At 37.8% G+C, this 17,794-nt stretch overlaps 4 protein-coding genes and 1 non-coding gene across 6 annotated transcripts; 2 read left to right on the plus strand and 3 right to left on the minus strand.

The window, feature by feature from the left end:
• Window positions 1-1,997: 1,997 nt before the first annotated feature.
• LOC111778882 (protein FAR1-RELATED SEQUENCE 5-like) lies at window positions 1,998-5,584 on the minus strand. Its single transcript, XM_023658881.1, has 3 exons — window positions 5,303-5,584; window positions 4,607-5,028; window positions 1,998-2,358 (listed from the first exon to the last, which is right to left on the minus strand). Coding segments are annotated over exons 1-3 (630 nt in total). The 5' UTR covers window positions 5,304-5,584; the 3' UTR covers window positions 1,998-2,151.
• Window positions 5,585-5,729: 145 nt separating this feature from the next.
• On the plus strand, window positions 5,730-6,629 carry LOC111778883. The gene is made up of 2 exons (XM_023658882.1): window positions 5,730-5,850; window positions 5,925-6,629. Exons 1-2 carry the CDS (start codon window positions 5,843-5,845, stop codon window positions 6,517-6,519), a joined length of 603 nt encoding a protein of 200 aa, XP_023514650.1. The 5' UTR covers window positions 5,730-5,842; the 3' UTR covers window positions 6,520-6,629.
• A 1,312-nt stretch (window positions 6,630-7,941) lies between these two features.
• Window positions 7,942-8,022, minus strand: TRNAL-AAG. The gene has a single exon. It is a non-coding gene; the product is annotated as a tRNA-Leu (tRNA).
• Window positions 8,023-8,386: 364 nt separating this feature from the next.
• LOC111778884 (probable carboxylesterase 18) lies at window positions 8,387-9,793 on the minus strand. The gene has a single exon (XM_023658883.1). The coding sequence runs from the start codon at window positions 9,627-9,629 to the stop codon at window positions 8,610-8,612; it is 1,020 nt and encodes a 339-aa protein (XP_023514651.1). The 5' UTR covers window positions 9,630-9,793; the 3' UTR covers window positions 8,387-8,609.
• A 2,144-nt stretch (window positions 9,794-11,937) lies between these two features.
• LOC111778410 (U-box domain-containing protein 3-like) lies at window positions 11,938-17,330 on the plus strand. 2 transcript variants are annotated; one of them, XM_023658206.1, is made up of 7 exons: window positions 11,938-12,429; window positions 12,912-13,014; window positions 13,100-13,214; window positions 13,967-14,247; window positions 14,344-14,460; window positions 14,571-16,385; window positions 16,813-17,330. In XM_023658206.1, exons 3-7 carry the CDS (start codon window positions 13,163-13,165, stop codon window positions 16,876-16,878), a joined length of 2,331 nt encoding a protein of 776 aa, XP_023513974.1. In that variant the 5' UTR covers window positions 11,938-12,429; window positions 12,912-13,014; window positions 13,100-13,162; the 3' UTR covers window positions 16,879-17,330. The 2 variants fall into 2 exon arrangements, with proteins under 2 accessions (XP_023513974.1, XP_023513975.1); XM_023658207.1 differs by lacking the exons at window positions 12,912-13,014; window positions 13,100-13,214 and having other exon boundaries at window positions 11,939-12,429.
• The last annotated feature ends 464 nt before the right edge of the window (window positions 17,331-17,794 follow it).

Consider the following 17,794-nt stretch of genomic DNA (forward strand, 5'->3'; position numbering starts at 1 on the left):
ATTTCAGAAGCGAGTGAAACCCCATCTCTCTGTTTCCTTTTTCGCCCCCCATGTCGCCACACGGGAGGGACATGGGGACGTACAAAACGGGATCCTATCAACTTATTCCGACCTAGGATAATAAGCTCATGAGCTTAGTCTTACTTCACCGTCGAGAAACGAAAGAAGACTTCCATCTCCAAGTTTAACTCAGACGTAGCTTGCTTCTTTTTGGGTGTGAAGTAGTGTCAAACCAAAATACCCAACAAGCATTAGCTCTCCCTGAAAATGAGGTGTAAGTGTATGGAAACCTCTCCCTAGTAGGTGCATTTTAGAACCGTGAGACTGACGACGATACATAACGAGCTAAAACAGAGAATACGTTCTAGTGGTGGGCTTTGATCATTACAAATGATATCAGGGTCAATCACTGAACGGTACAAGACACATGTAGGAGTAGGGCTAGACCCTCTCCAATTAAGATCGTGAGACTGATAGTGATATATAACGGGTCACCGCTCGCTTTGGTTATAATTATATATTTAGTAACTTTTTTGAATTGTAAATGTCAAAAGTTTGTATAAAATATTAAGAAATGAATAGAAAAATGAAGGTTATTGTAAGTTAGTGGAGACATGGAGGCATGGTGAATGACGTTGGCGATGATCTAACCTACACAATACAATTCAGTCAAATTTCTAAACTAAAACGTGGAAAAAAAAAAAGAAAAAAAAAACTAGTAAATGTAAAATAAATTATCATGATTTGAAATTATTTGGTGCATAAAGTTCGATTTTGATGTGATATGCTCGTTCATCTCCCATGAAACCCTAGTTTTTTTTTCAGAGTACCGACAATACTTTAGTCTAAATTAATGGTAGATATGACACAAATTCAAAGAAATTATAAGCACGGTACAATTTGATTTCAACTCAGGCATGTAAAAAGACTAACTAGTTCATCAGTTCATTAGACGCTCGTTGTAGTCAATAATTTATTTCCACACGTTCTCGATTCTGACCCTGACTACCATTCTCGACTCACTCGCCCCTTCATCGATTTCTCCCAGTTTCTCTCTAACCCATCGTTGATTTCTCTCCCTCACTTCGTGTCTGATAGTATGTTGATGTACGTGAAAATTTGTATCGATTTTGATAGAAGTTTATTAATGATAGACATATTTGCCTAACTAAAATAAAATAAAGTAAATATATTTTATGATTAGGTTAACTAACTAAAGTCATGGTCTACTAAACTCAACCAACAAGCTTTGAAATTAATCGAGTTAGGTTACAATTGGTCAAACAAACAATACTTTAGTCCGTCTTCCTCTCCTACATATTTTGGCTTTCTTTGTTTTTATTTTTTCCTACCAACTTTTTTCCGACAAATTTATAGGTTAAAACAGTAGAAATTCATTTATTATAACGATAATAGGTACCTTCAAAGATAAAAACGTGTTGAATAAGTTTATGTCAGTTGAGTTATGTTTATATTGACATCCATTAAGATTCAATTACTATATATCATAAATGTTAGAATTTAACGTGATAGGTCGGTTCATGCCTAATGAAAACATAGACATTTTTTCATTACTTTCTCGTTAGATAAGAAAAATAGATTAAGTCTATCATTTAATTCCCACCCTATAATTGTTGAACTAAAAAAGAATGACTGATCGAGCAAGAGGGACCGTTTTCCTTTTCAGTTCTTTATGGTAATAAAGAACGGTTGACGCAGCCTAAGAACAAAAGATTCATTACAACGAAGAAATGAAAAAAGAGGCACGAAATGGTCCGACTCCTAAACCCTAAACCCTAAACCCTAGACTAAATCTTTCGTAACCTTTTTAATATTAGATTCGATCTTTGTATGATAATCTAGGTGATCAAACTCAACTAACAAAGTTAATTTTTTACATGTGGGTTTCCTTTCTTTCTCGTCCTGAAATAAGGTTTAGCGGATCGTAAGGGAAAGAAATAAACTTCAATCGAACTTCGATGAATAAAAAGCATAAATTCAAGACCAGAAAACGCTACGAAATTCATTGATCATAATGCTTTCAATACTATCATCTTCAGATCAATGCATCAATGGCTGCTATACATTACTAAATCAAGAACATTATTGGGACTCAAATTTTCAGCTCTGTGCATATTCAAGTTTTATGTACTATTGTCGAAATGGATAATGTTTTTGCATACCAGATTCAACTTGCCTTACATTGCCGATGATCATTTGTATTTTTGAAGACAATTCTTCTGTTTGTTCCTCCACCGTTGAGATGAAATCGAAAAGCTTTTCCCGGTAAGCTACGCATCGTTGCTCTTGATGCTCCAACTCCATTTTAAGTTCTTCGATCTTCTTATCTTTGTCGCCCTACAAGTATCAATGTCGATTCACTTTATACGTCGTAGATTTGAATAAACCTAGAACATCAAAGATTAAAAAGTAAAGGAAATATATGTTAGGAATCACGACTCTCCACAATGGTATGATATTGTCCACTTTGAGCATAAGCTCTCACGACTTTGCTTTGGCTTTGCTTTGGGCTTCCCCAAAAAACCTCGTACCAACATAGATGTATTCCTTACTTATAACCTATGATCTTCCACTAAATTGACCAATGTGAGACTCACTCCAAATAATCCTCAACCATAAATTCAATTTGCTACCTGTCACAGAATACAGACAGTGCAACCATCAGATGAGCCTCAAATGAAACACAGAATAGATCTAATACAATCTAATAATATCGAGGTTACATTTTTCTATCTGAAAGTCCATGACAGGATTTAGTTCCCAATATCATAAGCTTCAGCTATATTTTGTACCGTTCTTTGAGTAATACCTGAGATTAGAGTAGACTTAGATCCTCCAATCTCCTACCCAAAATTTAATTAGCTATGTCCAATCAACTTTGACGCACCCTAAAGAACAATAGCCAATATACACTTAGGACACTTAAGCCTCTAAATGTGTGAGATCCCACGTGGGTTAGAGAGGAGAACAAAGCATTTCTTATATGGGTGTGGAAACTTCTCTCTAGTAGATGCATTTTAAAACCGTGAGGCTGAGGGTAATATGTAACAGGCCAAAATGGACAATATTGGTTAGCGGTGAGCTTGGACTGTCACAAATGGTATCAGAGTCAGACACTGGGCAGTATGCTAACGAGGACACTGGGCCTCCAAGAGAGGTGGATTGTGAGATCCCACATAACGAGGACACAGACATTGGGCAGTGGGCAGTATGCTAACGAGGACACTGGGCCTCCAAGAGAGGTGGATTGTGAGATCCCACATAACGAGGACACAGACACTGAGCCTCCAAGAGAGGTGGATTGTGAGATCTCACATAACGAGGACACTAGGCCTCCAAGAAAGGTGGATTGTGAGATCCCACATCGATTGGAGAGGGAAATGAAGCATTTCTGATAAGGGTGTGGAAACCTCTCTTTATTGAAGGGAAACCTCTCTTTATTGAAGGGAAACCTCTCTTTATTGAAGGGAAAGTCCAAAGAGGACAATATCTCCTAGCTTTGGCCTTCAATGAAAATCAATACCAAATTTTCACAAATGCAAATAGAAAACAAGTGTTAATCCATTAACTATGTAACACCCTACACTATTTGCTCCACCTTCTACCGTGTTCAATGTTACCACACAACNTTTTTTTTTTTTTTTTTTTTTTTTTTTTAGTTCAACCATAAGTAGGTGGGAGATTGGAACCTCTAACCTTTTGATCGATGGTACATACTTTATACCAACTGAGCTAAGCTCAGTATGCCATCCGCCTTACTTTTTTCCTCCACTACTTTTTTCTACTCGTAATACTTTTTCCCAAATTCACCACATTCCTTCCAACTCGACTCCAAAGTGATCTGCGTGTCTCCTCTCGATGATCACTTACCATAAATCACCCCTCTACATACATGAAATATGCTAAGTAGCTCTAGCCACTACCAGCGTTCCATGCCAAGGTCAGTTACTGTCATAGGGTCCAACCTGGTAACGACTTTACTCGACCAACCCTAACCATCTCCCAATGTACACATTAATAAGGCAGTCTATCACTCCTCTCCATTCTCTTCCATTAAATAGAGAGGTTTCTCCTAAATGCTTTCCAAGAAATCATACATTTTTCATTGATTTAGGCAAAAGTTACACATTTTTTCAGAACCAAGAGAAGTTTTATATAGATTCAAACAAAGAAATAAAGGAACTTAATGCATGGTATCACAGCATCTAAGTCAACATAGACCCTTTTTCAACTACGAAGCATAGTTGAACGGCGGAGAAAACTCATCCTACAACTTAGAGCCAAAATCCTTTTAATAGGAACCCGGATTTCCCAACTATACAATGATTGGAAAGGACAATATCGCTAGTGGTGGGCTTGGGCGGTTACAAATGGTATCATAGCCAGACACCGAGGAATGTGCCAGCAAGGATGCTGGGCCCCGGAACTTAATGCATGGTATCATGGTATCACAGCATCTAAGTCAACATAGACCCTTTTCCTTTCGGGTTTCCCTTCACATATGTTATAGTTACCAAGCCTCATTCTAGTTATAGTCATAAAAAAAAAACGACAAACAAAATAAACTAGAATCAGAATAACTCACCGAGCAGCTGAAACCATTAGAACAAACAACTAAGGGATGATTGTGATCCTTCACAATTCTTGAAACAATCCATTTTCCAGACTTCTCCATTTTCACCAAAATCGTTGCCTTGCAGCCCTCTCGTGAACTAGGCCGTGGTTTCTTATCTGATCCATAAATCCCTCTTCGATTCGGAGCGAAACCTTGTTTATTACATCCAAGCCTCCGGGCTAACGTTCTTCCATCAATTCCCGAACAACGTCGCTGCATAATTCGCACGACAAACCCCATCTGTCTCGCATATTCAACATAAAACTTTCTTGCAGCATCTTCAGAATCAAACTCCATACCAACATATGGCTCCAAAATCAAATTTCCTTCAGCTGCATCTCCGTTAATCTCAATAGAGTCGTGTGCTCGCCCTGATTCGTCGTCTAAATTCACTGCAACACATTCATTAACATAACCAATATAGAAAGTGGCAGCCCAGTTTCTAACCAGATAGCAGTAAAATTATCAATCAACTATGTAAAAGAATGAAAATGTAGCACAAGCTCAAGAATCTTCCAGGGAAAATTCATTAGCAGCAAATTTAGGGCATGAACTTGGAACAAAGAACATCAAAATATTCAGAACAAGCAGCGAAGAACCAGAGAATGTAAATCACAACAAAGAAAAGACGAAACGGAAACCTAGAAACAGATTATGAGAACTCACTGAATCGAAGTCCCGAATCCGTCGAGAGCGCTTTGCATCCAAATCGAAGATGAAATGAACAGAAACTTGGGAGTATGACTGAAATCTCTTCCCCTTCACTGATTGAAACGATCAAGGGATGCGACGGCGTAGAATCTTGCCGTCGAAATGAGTTTTAGACGGCGAGAACTGATTGTGAAGTAAGAGCCACAAATCATGTTCAACTGTTCTTGAAGTTACAAAATTAGGGATTGCGGACGCTCTCGCTTGTGGAATTCAAGAAATTGTTCTTCGTTTTGGAAAAGGAAATCGGATTTTACGTTAAAACTTGGAGAATTCAAATGTTTTTATTAATTTAACGTGTAAAGAACCTGGACCCACACGAACTAGCGTTGACTTGACTTGACCTTTCTTGGACCAAGAAACATCATGAGAATAAAGCGGTAACCTCTGAATCAAAGCTGATTCCAAAACGCCTCTCTTTCTTTTGCGTTTTCCAATAATCCCTAAAACAAACCTTCTTGCCGGAAAATCTTCTCCGACCGCATCTCAGATTCCGCCATGGAAGAGTAAGTAAGCTCAATCTCTCTCTCTTTTAGTTTCGTTTCGTTTTTTCATCTCATTTCCCTCTGTTTCTGATCAGATCCGAGGCGTATCCAAAAGACAATCAGAATGGCCGGAGAAGAGGCGATGAATTCCGAATCGCCTCCCCCTCCTCGCCATCGTCTTCCTCCACCACCAGCGTCCACGTTACGACACTCGACGGACTCGTCAATGTGAATTCGCTTTTCACCATCGCGGTGTTTGTAGGGCTTTCATTGACAACGCCAGGGCAGCATAGTCTCGAGAATTCCTCGGTCTGCGACGCCGGCATTGATGTTGCTCGGAAGCTTCTGGTGTTTGAGGTGGTGTCGTTTAGCTTTTTTCTGTTCTCGTCTCTTGTGGCGCAGGGATTGAAGCTTGCGATCAACCTTTTGAACAGTAAGGATGTGGATGAGGCATTTAGGGCACACATCAATTTGAAGGTGCTCAGATTTGGGATGTTGGCCTCCGCCTTCGGATCCATGATGGGCTGCTTGTTCCTGATGCTGTCGATGGTGAATGTCATTCAAATTCGCCTTGGGATGCTGTCCTGTGGGAGTAAATCGGCTGTTCATGCTGTCGCCGCGCTTGTTGTTCTGGTTTCCTCTGCTCTTTTGGTCTATATTTCCACTGCTATCTATGCTTTTCTGCATTGATTCATGATGATGATGATGATATACACGCTAGCTGTTCTCAATTTGAGTTGCTCAATGCTAAAGACTCCATGAACTCAAAGATTAATTTACTTGACCTATGGGCTTTTAAATTTGTGGGATTTAGTAATCATTTTGATTCACGTGTGCATTGTCACGAGAATGATTTTTGATCGGTGTATTCATTAGCTAGAAGTTCACGATGAACACAAATGAGTGTGGAGAATCTCTAGACGGGTTTTTGAATACGATATCAAGAAGTGTTTTCATGATATCAATCGACACTCGTTGATACTGTTGGTAGAAGTGGATTATGGCAACGAAGAGCCTAAGAACTTTAGCAGGGGCATTACCGAAATATTAACATGGATTTCTAATTGGGTTTGAGTTGTGCATTGTCGTGAGAATGATTTCTAATTGGTATGCTCGTTGGCTAGAAGTTCATGATGAAACAAAGAAGAATGGAGAGAATCTCTAGATGGGTTTTTGAATTCAATGTCAGGAAGTGTTTTCACGTTATCGATCGACACTGATTGATATCGTTGATGGAAGCAGATTATGGCAACGAAGAGCCTAAGAACTTGAGTCTAGTGCTTTAGCGAAATATTAACACGGATTTCAATCGGGTTTGAATATGTGCATTGTCACGAGAATGATTTCTATTCCGTATTGTGAATGTTTGATTAATCCACCACACCTAAATGGTGTGAAAGTTATCTTATTTATAATCAAATAAATTACAAGGATATGGAAATAGTAATAAATGAAAATAACAATAAATGGAAAGATACCTATGGTAATAAGGCAAATATCTCATATTTGCCTTATAATAAAATATCAAATATAATATATATGGTAAACTATAATTTATTACTAAATATCCTTAACACGTATGTTCATTAGCTAGAAGTTTATGATGAAACAAAGAAAAATGGAGAACCTCTAGATGGGTTTTTGAAATCAATATCAAGATCACGATATCAACTGGCACTGATTGATATCGTTGATGGAAGCGGAATATGACAATGAAGAGCGTAAGAACTTCCCCTAACCAATAAGAAAGTTATCCATTAGTAGTTCCCTTGCTTGAAGCTATCATCTATCTTGATTAGATTATCCTCTATATTCGATGATGAGAACTACAAGGCTCGGAAGTTTCCTTCTAGTTTACTCCTTAATTTATTTTTCTCAAAACTACCCCTCACCTCATTTTCTCTTGGTTTCATATTAAAGGGGTTTTTTCGTAATCTCTCATGCATTAGACATCCATTTTCAAGAGTGTCAATGTCGATGGTAAAAGACGCTGGAACATGTAAGACGATTCCATTTTATGGTACGGTGGTTGGATAGTAGAACCACTTAGGCACCATAGTCGTGGCCAGATTGATTTAACCCTAAAAAAAAATTAAAACCTTTAAACAAAATTGTTGAGAGTGGGATTTGAACCCACGCCCTTTCGGACCAGAACCTTAATCTGGCGCCTTAGACCAACTCGGCCATCTCAACTTTGATGCTACAACAAAAAAGACCCATTATTTATATATTTGTTTTAATATTTTGGAAAGACAATAAATGGAAGGAAAAAAAACGTTAAAATATATAATTTTAATGAAATAAGAACGTTTATAAGGTATAAATAATATAAATTTATTTTAATTAGTTAATCTTTTATTTTTATTTCTTTTAACTCATTATTATTTATTTTGATTAAATTCTTATATGGACCCCTATACTTTAAATTTAATTCATTTTAATAATGTATTTAAAATATTTAAATATAGTTTTTTAATTTTAATAAAACTTAAAATTAGTAAAATAATAATAATAATTTTGATAATGCTAAAAACAAAATAATAATAAGAAAGGTAAGCATAGATATTTTAAATATTTATTAAAAACATAATATAATTTATGGTCTAAAATTACAAACACTAGAATAGAAAAAAAAATAAATATTTAAAGTTTTTTCTTTTTTTTTTCTTTTTAAGAAAAGAAAAAAAACAAAAGATTTAAATGTGGCAGAGCTAATAAAGTCAGTCTCTGCCACCTACAATAATATCTTAACGGTGAAGATCGTAATGAACATGTCATTTTCATGCCTCCATACATTTGAAGACGAAGCTCCTCACCTGATCGATCATGGCGGAACTCTCCGGCAGCTCTGGAAACAGGTAAAACGCATGGATCATGTTCCGATACTCTATCAATTCCACTTTCTTTCCGGATTGCTTCAGCCATTCGTAATACCTCCTCTGCCGATCCTTCAACGGATCGAATCCCGCTACGAACACAACCGTCGCCGGGAATTCCTCTAATTCCGAAATCGCCTCCGCATTCGGCCCGCTCACATTCGATGCAGAATGGTCTCGATCCGATCCTTCCGGTAAAAACGCCCTCCATAGCCAATCTGTTCTTTTAAGCGAAACGATGTATCCTGGATCTAATTGAGTTTCGGATTCCATCCGTTCTACTCCGCCGAAGAACGGTTGAATCGATATTAATCCGATGATTTTGACCTTCTGGAACTGCGATTTCTGCCGAGAGAATCGTACGGCTACGTGATGTGCTAGATTGGCGCCGGCGCTGTCGCCGGCAAGGAAGCATTTGGAGAGATCGGCATTAGGAGGGAGGAGACCGATAGTGTTGTTTCCGTGGTCGAGGAAACGGAGGACGTCGAAGCCGTCGTCGTATTGGCAAGGGAAGCGGTGTTCTGGAGAGAGACGGTAATCGACGGAGAGGACGACGGCAGGGATGCGACGCGCGAGACGACGACAGACGGCGGCGTAAGAGAAAGAGGCGTTGCTGAGGAAGGCAAAACCGCCGCCATGGAAGAAGACGAGGATCGGAAGAGAGGGAGCGTCAGAGTGAGGAGTGAAGACGCGAACAGAGAGGTTGCGAGAAGAATCGACGATGACGTCGAAGGAGAGGACGCCGTGAATAGGTTTGACGGGATTGGGAGCGGATTTGAAATCGAAGAAGCGGAAGAGGCGGCGGTTGAGTGTGCCGTTGCGGCGAGTGACGAGGTCGCTGCAGACGGAGGAGAGGGAGACGAGGAGGCGGGTCTTCCATGGGAGGGAGGGGGATTTGGGGGGGGCGGCGGCGGCGGAAGCCATGGCGGACGGCGTGGGGGATCTGATCCGGTAAGGGTTGAAAAGTGGAATTTAGCAGAGCAGAGGAAATGAATGAGAGGAAATGGAACGTCCAATAAAGGAAGGCAGATGGGGAAGGTGAGCGTTTCGTCTGCCATGTCTAATCAGCAGCGTAAGCTTCTTTTCTTTTTTAATTTATTTATTTATTTATTTATTTATTTATTATTATTATTATTATTATTATTATTATTATTTAACATTTTAAAAAAATGGAGCTTTTCCCTCCCCCATGTCTTACATTTATTATTCCTTACCCTTTAAATGCTAATATTTTTATTTTCGTTGTATTTTTAAAATGTTTTTTTTTTGTCTCTAATTTTATATATTATATAAACTATGTTAATTAATAAAAATTTATTTCTATTTTAAATCTTTAAAATATTATTTCTATTTTTTTTTTTGTTATATGGACAAAAATTATATATAGTTGGAAAAAAAATTAATTTAAAAATAAATTATCTATTTGGATGATAAATTTATTGTATTCCAGCTGTATTTTTATAGTGTATTGATATTTAAAAAAAAGGGAAAAAAATTTTAAATAAATCATTTGTGTTATACTCCCATCAAAACTATATATATATATATATTAAGGTCTAGGAATATTAACGATATTTTTTTAATTTTTAAAAAAATTAAAGATATTAATATATTTTTTTAAGTTAAAAAGGGTAATTTTGAAACTAAATGTTTTTCATCGAAAACTAAAAAATAACAATTTTGGGTTAAGAGAGAGAAAGACGTTCTGCCATTGTTAACTCTTTGGGTTAAGAGAGAGAAAGACGTTATGTCATTGTTAACTCTCTATCTGCCATTGTTGAGCTTGAGAAGAAATAGTTATTATTTTCGCGACCCTACTTCTTCATTGCATCTACTTTTACTAGTTATTGAATTATTTTGTAATCTGATGTGAGTTGTTTTCAAGGTTTGGCTCGACCTAATCTCTATTTTTGTAATTCTCTTTGATATCAATTTGAGAATCTTCTTCTTCAAATCATTTACGTTTATCCATTGTATATTTTAGGTAAAAGAAGGGTCAAAGTGTAGTGTGTGAATCATACTAGAGTTGGGTGAGTACGAGCATTTTCTTACTAGGTTGTTTTAGGGATAATCTAACCGCTTACGAGCATAAAAGATCATTGTTTGATTGTTCGAGAAAAGTACAAAAATAGGAGCCGTTAACGAGTCACCATTTAAATGTGAGTTCAACCCACCCCAAATGAGATGGAGAGTCCACTTTTCTTCCTTAGCTAAATAAGGTTAGGGACGGTGAAGACTTCCCCGTGGTTAAACAAATATAATCCTCTAATAACTTGACGACAATATATTTTTCTTCGTTACCTAAACGAGGTCGGGGACGGTGAAGACTTCCCTGTCTCCACACCCCTCCCATTGAGCTCTACACATTTTTTACTGCCTCATATATAACATCGTTTTCACATCGATGTACATCACAATCTATTCATAGATTTTTGTTTTAATAATTAAAAAAATATAATCCTTTAATAACGGGATGACAATATGTTTCTTAACGAGTTGAATTATGCTTAAATTATCGTGAAATTAAGATATATAACCGCTTACAAGAAAATATTATTATCTTAATTTCACAATAATTTAAGCATAATTCAACTGGTTAAGAAACATATTGTCATCAAGTTATTAGAGGATTATATTTGTTTCAATTAAACAGATAGTTCAATGAGCTCATCAACGCCTGACCATCTNAGTTCCATTCGAGATTGGACTAAAAAAGGGAAGGAAGAAGGCGAGTCAGTATGCTAATGCCTCATCCTCAAATCAATCCTTCCCATAGGTTATTGTCCCAACGAATAAGTAATTGTAGGAGTGAAAGCTTCATATAACTCGAGCATATAATTCGAAAAAGCAAGAGCAGCAAGTCCAAGTAAATAAAATACGAAAAAAATACGTAATTTTTTTAGGATTAAACAAAAGGATTCGCAAATAAAAGTGCTAATGCTACAACCAGTCCATAAATTGTTAAAGCTTCCATAAAAGCGAGACTAAGCAATAAAATACCTCGGATTTTTCCCTCTGCCTCGGGTTGTCTCGCGATCCCTCCTACAGCTTGGCCCGCAGCAGTGCCTTGACCAACCCCAGGTTCAATAGAAGCAAGCACGACGGCCAATCCAGTAGCAATCATAATAAGTTCCTCACACCAAAAGGAAGAAATGGTTAATGCAGAAATCAGTCGACTAAGTTCATCACACCAAAAGAAAGAAATGGTTAATGATACAATAATAAAGAAAGAAATAAATAAAAGCCTTAGAAGAGGGGTATAATCGTAAATTCACAAAGACGATCCACGTTTGTGCAGGGCGGAGTGAGGGAATCCATATCTATTGGAAGCCATGACTTCTCATTATCCATTAAAAGAACTCAAAATTAGTTCTTCTCTCGTTTACCCTTTGATCCAATCATTGTCCTTAAGAAATTCACATTTCTTCGTGGGGATTTCTCGATTCCCCATTTTTCAATCTTCCATTCCCTTTCAGTTTCTTCCATACCCTTTTTTTCACCATTACAAAACAACAAACCTCTGCAACCGAGATACCCACTGGAAGCAATCCGCCATTTCTCCCATTTTCCCCCTTTCATTCCACCTCTGTTTCGCTCGCTTCGAGGCGATATTGCAAAACGGTGCCAAGGAGTTTCTCATCGTTTAGTTTCTGGGGAGGATTCTTGTGAAATGGTTTTCCTCTTCGATCCGGTTGTGCCGTGATTCGCCTCTTTCAAGTTGCAGGTAATAATGTTAATCCCTTTGTTCATCAATGTGTGTATGGCTCCGAATGATGAGTTTTAATCTCTGTTTTTTTTTTTAAGAAATTGTTGTGAAATTTTGTTCGTCTTTTCTCGTGGTTGCGATGTGGGTTTTGGGGTGTTTCCTGGATTTGGAAATCTTCTGTTTATCGAGTGAAGGAATACAGAACTGTGTTACAATGGAATCGGTTTAACTAAGTGTCCATGGTTAGATTGGATTAGGGTTCTTGGTGAGTGAGTTCTTAAGCTGGCTGCTAATTCATAGGGATTTATGTGAGAAATGAATGTGGTGATATCTTTAACAGGCTTGGCCTTGCTTGGTCTTCCTTCTTGTAATTTTATCTTGTATCAAATGCAATGATTTTCAATGTAGTAAAGTAGTAATACTTCAAATTGTTAGAACTCTAATGTGTATAGTTTTGAAGGATGAGGCAAATTAATTCTATTCTTATAATCATTTGCTAGGCATAGAGACTTGAAGCCTCAGTGCGTTTTCGTAGAGGTGTAAACCTCTTATGGTACGAAACGATGCAAGTCTCGAGGCCAAGAGTTAGAGCCTTGCGTGAAGGCGAGTCTCAAGGTTTAGCCTCAATAGTTGTTTAAAACATTGAAGAATGAGGCAAATTAATACTATTGTTCTAATCATTTACTAGGCATAGAGACTTGAAGCCTTGGTGCATTTTCGTAGAGGTGTAAGCCTCTTATGGTGCAAAACGATGCATGTCTCGAGGCCAAAAGTTAGAGCCTTGCGTGAAGGCGAGTCTCAAGGTGATAGTTAAATTTTACTACTTCTAGGAGTCCTTGTTTCTACTGCTGAAATGCTTTCATTAGAATGATCCTCTGAAGGGATGATATTAGTTGAATTTCCCAGATCCTTTATACTTACTAGATGGTGGAAAAAAATTGGAGGTGTTCTTGCAAGTGTGATGGAATTTCTATCTTTGAACACAAGAAACCTTAAGTTCTTTGGACAAGTTCTATGTTTGCCTGGTTGGTAGAGTAGATTACTTGATGGTTCTGGATGATGCTTAAATCTGTTCTTAATGTTACCTTCTTCTTCTTCTTCCCTATAAAACGTTTCTGTTTAACACTTGTTATTTTGTGACCGATTGTATTCACCTCATGGGTGGACTTGAGTTGTGAAATCTCTGTTTTGAAGTAGATGAATGTTCATTATTGTAACGCCCCAAGCCCATCGCTAGCAGACATTGTCCTCTTTGGTTTCTCCTTGAGGTTTTTAAAATGTGGATTGTGAGATTTCACATCGGCTGGGGTGGAGAACGAAGCATTCATTATAAGGGTGTGGAAACCTCTCCCTAGCAGATGCATTTTAAAAAACCTTGAGGGGAAGCCCAAATAGGACAATATTTGTTAGCCGAGACTTGAACTGTTACAATTATCTTCTTTAACGTTAATGTAAATCAATATCTTGTCTTCGTGAGGACCTTATATTCATACTAGTTTTAGCCCATATATTGTGTTTGCCTGTTGCTAATGTTGTCATATATCCTTGGAATCAGGACAAATGGGAACAGCCTCTGTACAATGTCTAATTAACAGTATTTCCAGATTCATTCATCTAGTTTCATGCCATACTACAAAGTCTTTGCCTCTTCCTAAGAACTGCAAGAATCTTGCTGTTGTCTTGAAACATCTGAAACTCGTGCTTGATGATGTCGTTAGTCTCAAACTATCCTCCGATGAGTTACTTTATAGAGAATGTGAGTCTCTGGATATCGCTGTTAATGACGCTCGGGAGTTCATTGAAAACTGGTGTCCAAAGATGAGCAAAATTTGCAGCGTAAGTTACCTCAAGAATCAGCTTTCTCTTATATTCCAAATTCAATTCTTCTATCATCCAAACATTAGTAATTTCTCTTGTTTTGCATCGTCTTAGGCTTTGAAATGTGATCCGCTGCTTATAAAGATTCAAAGCTCTTTACAAGAGATTTGTGAGATTGTATGGAAGTTGTCGGAATCAGCATCATGTAGCTCAAGTCTAAATGCTGTTCAGGTATGTATAAATTTGGAAACATTTATGAAATCTAAGGAGTTCTCTTGATTTTGATACATCTTGTCTGGTTATTTGACACAAATAACATTGACATCTAATGAACTGTCCAGAAATGTCTTGAAGGTCTTCAATCATTGAAGCAGGAAAGGATATCTGAATCTATAGAAGAGGCTTTAATTAGTCAAAGGAGTGGCATTGGTCCGAACTCCGAAGATCTTCTAAAAATTATCGAAGTTCTTCATTTGATGTCGAATCAAGAACTTCTGAAGGAGACTATAGCAGTCGAAAAGGAGAGAATCGATGCTGAACAAAACAATGCGAAAGAGCAGCTATATCGGATCAACGAAATTATGGATCTAATTATCCGTATACGAGATTGGATGATTAGAAAGGACTATTTTCATGGGATAAATGGAGTATCAGTTCCTTCATACTTCCGCTGTCCATTGTCGTTGGAACTGATGCTTGATCCAGTAATTGTGGCGTCTGGCCAAACTTATGACAGGTCCTCCATTCAAAAGTGGATAGATAGTGGGCTGAACATCTGCCCCAACACTCATCAGACGCTCACGCATACAAATCTCATTCCCAATTACACTGTTAAAGCCATGATTTTGAGTTGGTGCGATGAAAACAAACTGAATATTTCCAGTTTATCATCGTTGGTTCAATTGTCTCAGCAGGATTCAAATCGAAGTGATAGCTCTCGATCATCTCCTGAAGTTGAAAAGGGTTCTAACAAGCAAAATGGGGACGTTTTTACTAATTTAATTGGGGGGAAATCTAATGAAGGCCAGAGAAACGAAACCGAAAAGTTTGACCACCCTTCCCCTCAGCAGTCATATATCTACAGCAGGAGTGTATCAGCCTCCAGTGCCTTATCTAGCATTGATTATGTTCCATCGGCACTTAATGAGGTGTTGAAGATATCAACTAAACACGAAATCACATCAGAACATCCTACTGCATCTCATAATGAAGCATCGGGGTTGAATTCATCATTAGAAGGTGGACAATTACAGGCTTGTAAAACAGAAACAGGCATGGTGGAGAATGGAAACTGTAATAGTACAACCTGTAACTTAGTTCCAGTCGAACCTGAATCCGATAACTCATCGGGGGATTTGCATATCAAGAAATTAGTTGCAGACCTTCAGAGCCAAAAGGATGAAGTTAAAATGAAAGCTGCAGAAGAATTAAGGCTTCTTGCCAAGGATAACGTAGAGAACCGTGTTATAATAGGCCAATGTGGGGCTATAGGCCCCTTACTTTCACTGTTATATTCAGATGGAAAGCAGATACAAGAGCATGCAGTGACAGCTCTCTTAAACCTGTCAATTAATGAAAATAATAAAGTCATGATTGCACAAGGAGGAGCTATAGAACCACTTATTCATGTCTTGAAGACAGGAACATCTACTGCTAAAGAAAATTCTGCAGCAACTTTATTCAGTCTCTCTGTATTGGAAGAATACAAGGCCAAAATCGGTCGGTCTGGTGCAGTTAAAGCCTTGGTCAATCTCTTAGGTGAGGGTACACTGAGGGGTAAGAAAGATGCAGCCACTGCTTTGTTCAACTTATCAATTTTTCATGAAAATAAGGCTCGTATAGTTCAAGCAGGAGCAGTTAAGTACCTTGTTGGGCTACTAGCCACTACTACAGGTATGGTTGATAAGGCTGCTGCACTTCTTGCTAATTTGTCGACAATTTCGGAGGGACGATTGGCAATTGCTCGGGAAGGGGGTATACCCTTGTTGGTAGAAATTGTTGAATGTGGATCTATGAGAGGAAAGGAAAATGCTGCATCTATTCTGTTGCAACTATGCCTTCATAGTCCCAAGTTTTGTACCCTGGTTCTCCAAGAAGGAGCCGTTCCACCTCTCGTCGCCCTATCTCAGTCTGGCACACCTAGAGCAAAAGAAAAGGTATCTATTCTACCCTCCTTTTCAATGGGAGATGTCTGTAATTCTCCTTGGGATTCCCCTTTTTTTTTGTAATTTCATGCTATGAATCCACAGCCTTTTGCTTTTCGCGTCATGAATCATATTAGGATTAAGCTAACCAATAACATTTGTTTTTCCGAAGAAAAAGTCCGAACGAATAACTACGAAAATCTTTAGACGCAAACACCCCTTCTCACTCTGAGGGCTTGACTTTTGTCTGCCCAGTTTTTTTGTTTGGCTGGCTTGTCAAGTATCCTTTGTATTCTTTTACATTTTATCTCAATGACAGTTCGGTTGATCTAGAACTATACAAGAAACTTGATTCCGTTGTACTTTACATCATTCGTACAAGAACGATGCAAGGGAAGAGTGGAAAAGGAGGAGAATAACACTTTTCCTCATATTGCAGGCACAACAGCTACTCAGCCATTTTCGGAATCAAAGAGATGGAAGCACAGGGAAAGCAAAATCATAGGAAGAGAACTTTCTCAATTTCATCAACTATTGAAGGGTATGATCTTCATCAGTTTCTTCACTATTGTGTAAAAGAGGAATAAATTCTTTAGTTATGAATTATATCTTTGGCAGCTGTGTGCATCTGGGTTTTGTTTTCTCTCCCTAAAATTCCAAGTGAGGAATGGTTTGTAAATGTAGAATCTAAGCTGCTTCTCCATGTCTTTCTTTGTTTTAATTCTTTTTGGTGGAATCTAGACATGTAGGGTTCTAGATTCTGTTTTGCTTGGAGCTTGGCCAGAACATAGCCTGGACAGTTCCACTGCAGTGGTTTTAGTGGTTCTGTTGTGAGTATTGTACATATAATGTAGATATATTGTGGACTCTCCCACTTAAATTTGTAATAGCACTCTTTATTCATATGAACCATCATCTCTACCTTTCTTATTAACTTAGAAACAGCCTTATCATCAACACAAAGATTTTGACATATCCATAGATTCTCTGTATGTATATAGTTGAAACTCAAAAAGATTCAAACTCTGATTTGATCTTGGTGAAGTTCATACAAAGTATCAAAGAGACCCCAAAAAGAACATCCTATCTTAAGAGTTCAATGGAAAAGGAAGTGGAATTTAATCATCATCCTCTGGATCAATATCCTTAATCTTCACATCTGCATCTTCACCGTATTGAATGCAGATATCTATTTGAGCCAACACGTATCTTATACTGTTCAAACAAACGATTCATATCAGGCTTGGCCTTCAAAGACAAGTCAATGCAACAGTAAACCCAATTCAAATGAACTGCAACATCTCAAAGCCGAAGTATAAAGCCAGGAGAAAAGAATAAGATCTTCCTGTTGTGTCGTTATATTTCCGATCATTTGTTCGAGGACTATGGAACTGGTAATATAGAAAGAAAAAAAGTAAATT

Source organism: Cucurbita pepo, chromosome LG17 (assembly GCF_002806865.2).
Source record: "Cucurbita pepo subsp. pepo cultivar mu-cu-16 chromosome LG17, ASM280686v2, whole genome shotgun sequence".
Classification (NCBI taxonomy): Eukaryota; Viridiplantae; Streptophyta; class Magnoliopsida; order Cucurbitales; family Cucurbitaceae; genus Cucurbita; species Cucurbita pepo.

What these genes read in the sequence shown, in the direction of transcription:
- LOC111778882 (XM_023658881.1), bottom strand. An exon ending in CTAATGGTTTCAGCTGCTCG is followed by an intron (nt 2,359 to 4,606) that starts GTGAGTTATTCT and finishes TGATACTTGTAG; the next exon opens with GGCGACAAAGATAAGAAGAT.
- LOC111778884 (XM_023658883.1), bottom strand. Translation starts at nt 9,629, where the DNA reads ATGGCTTCCGCCGCCGCCGCCCCCCCCAAATCCCCCTCCCTCCCATGG.
- LOC111778410 (XM_023658206.1), top strand. Translation starts at nt 13,163, where the DNA reads ATGCATGTCTCGAGGCCAAAAGTTAGAGCCTTGCGTGAAGGCGAGTCT. An exon ending in GCGTGAAGGCGAGTCTCAAG is followed by an intron (nt 13,215 to 13,966) that starts GTGATAGTTAAA and finishes CCTTGGAATCAG; the next exon opens with GACAAATGGGAACAGCCTCT. An exon ending in CACCTAGAGCAAAAGAAAAG is followed by an intron (nt 16,386 to 16,812) that starts GTATCTATTCTA and finishes CTCATATTGCAG; the next exon opens with GCACAACAGCTACTCAGCCA.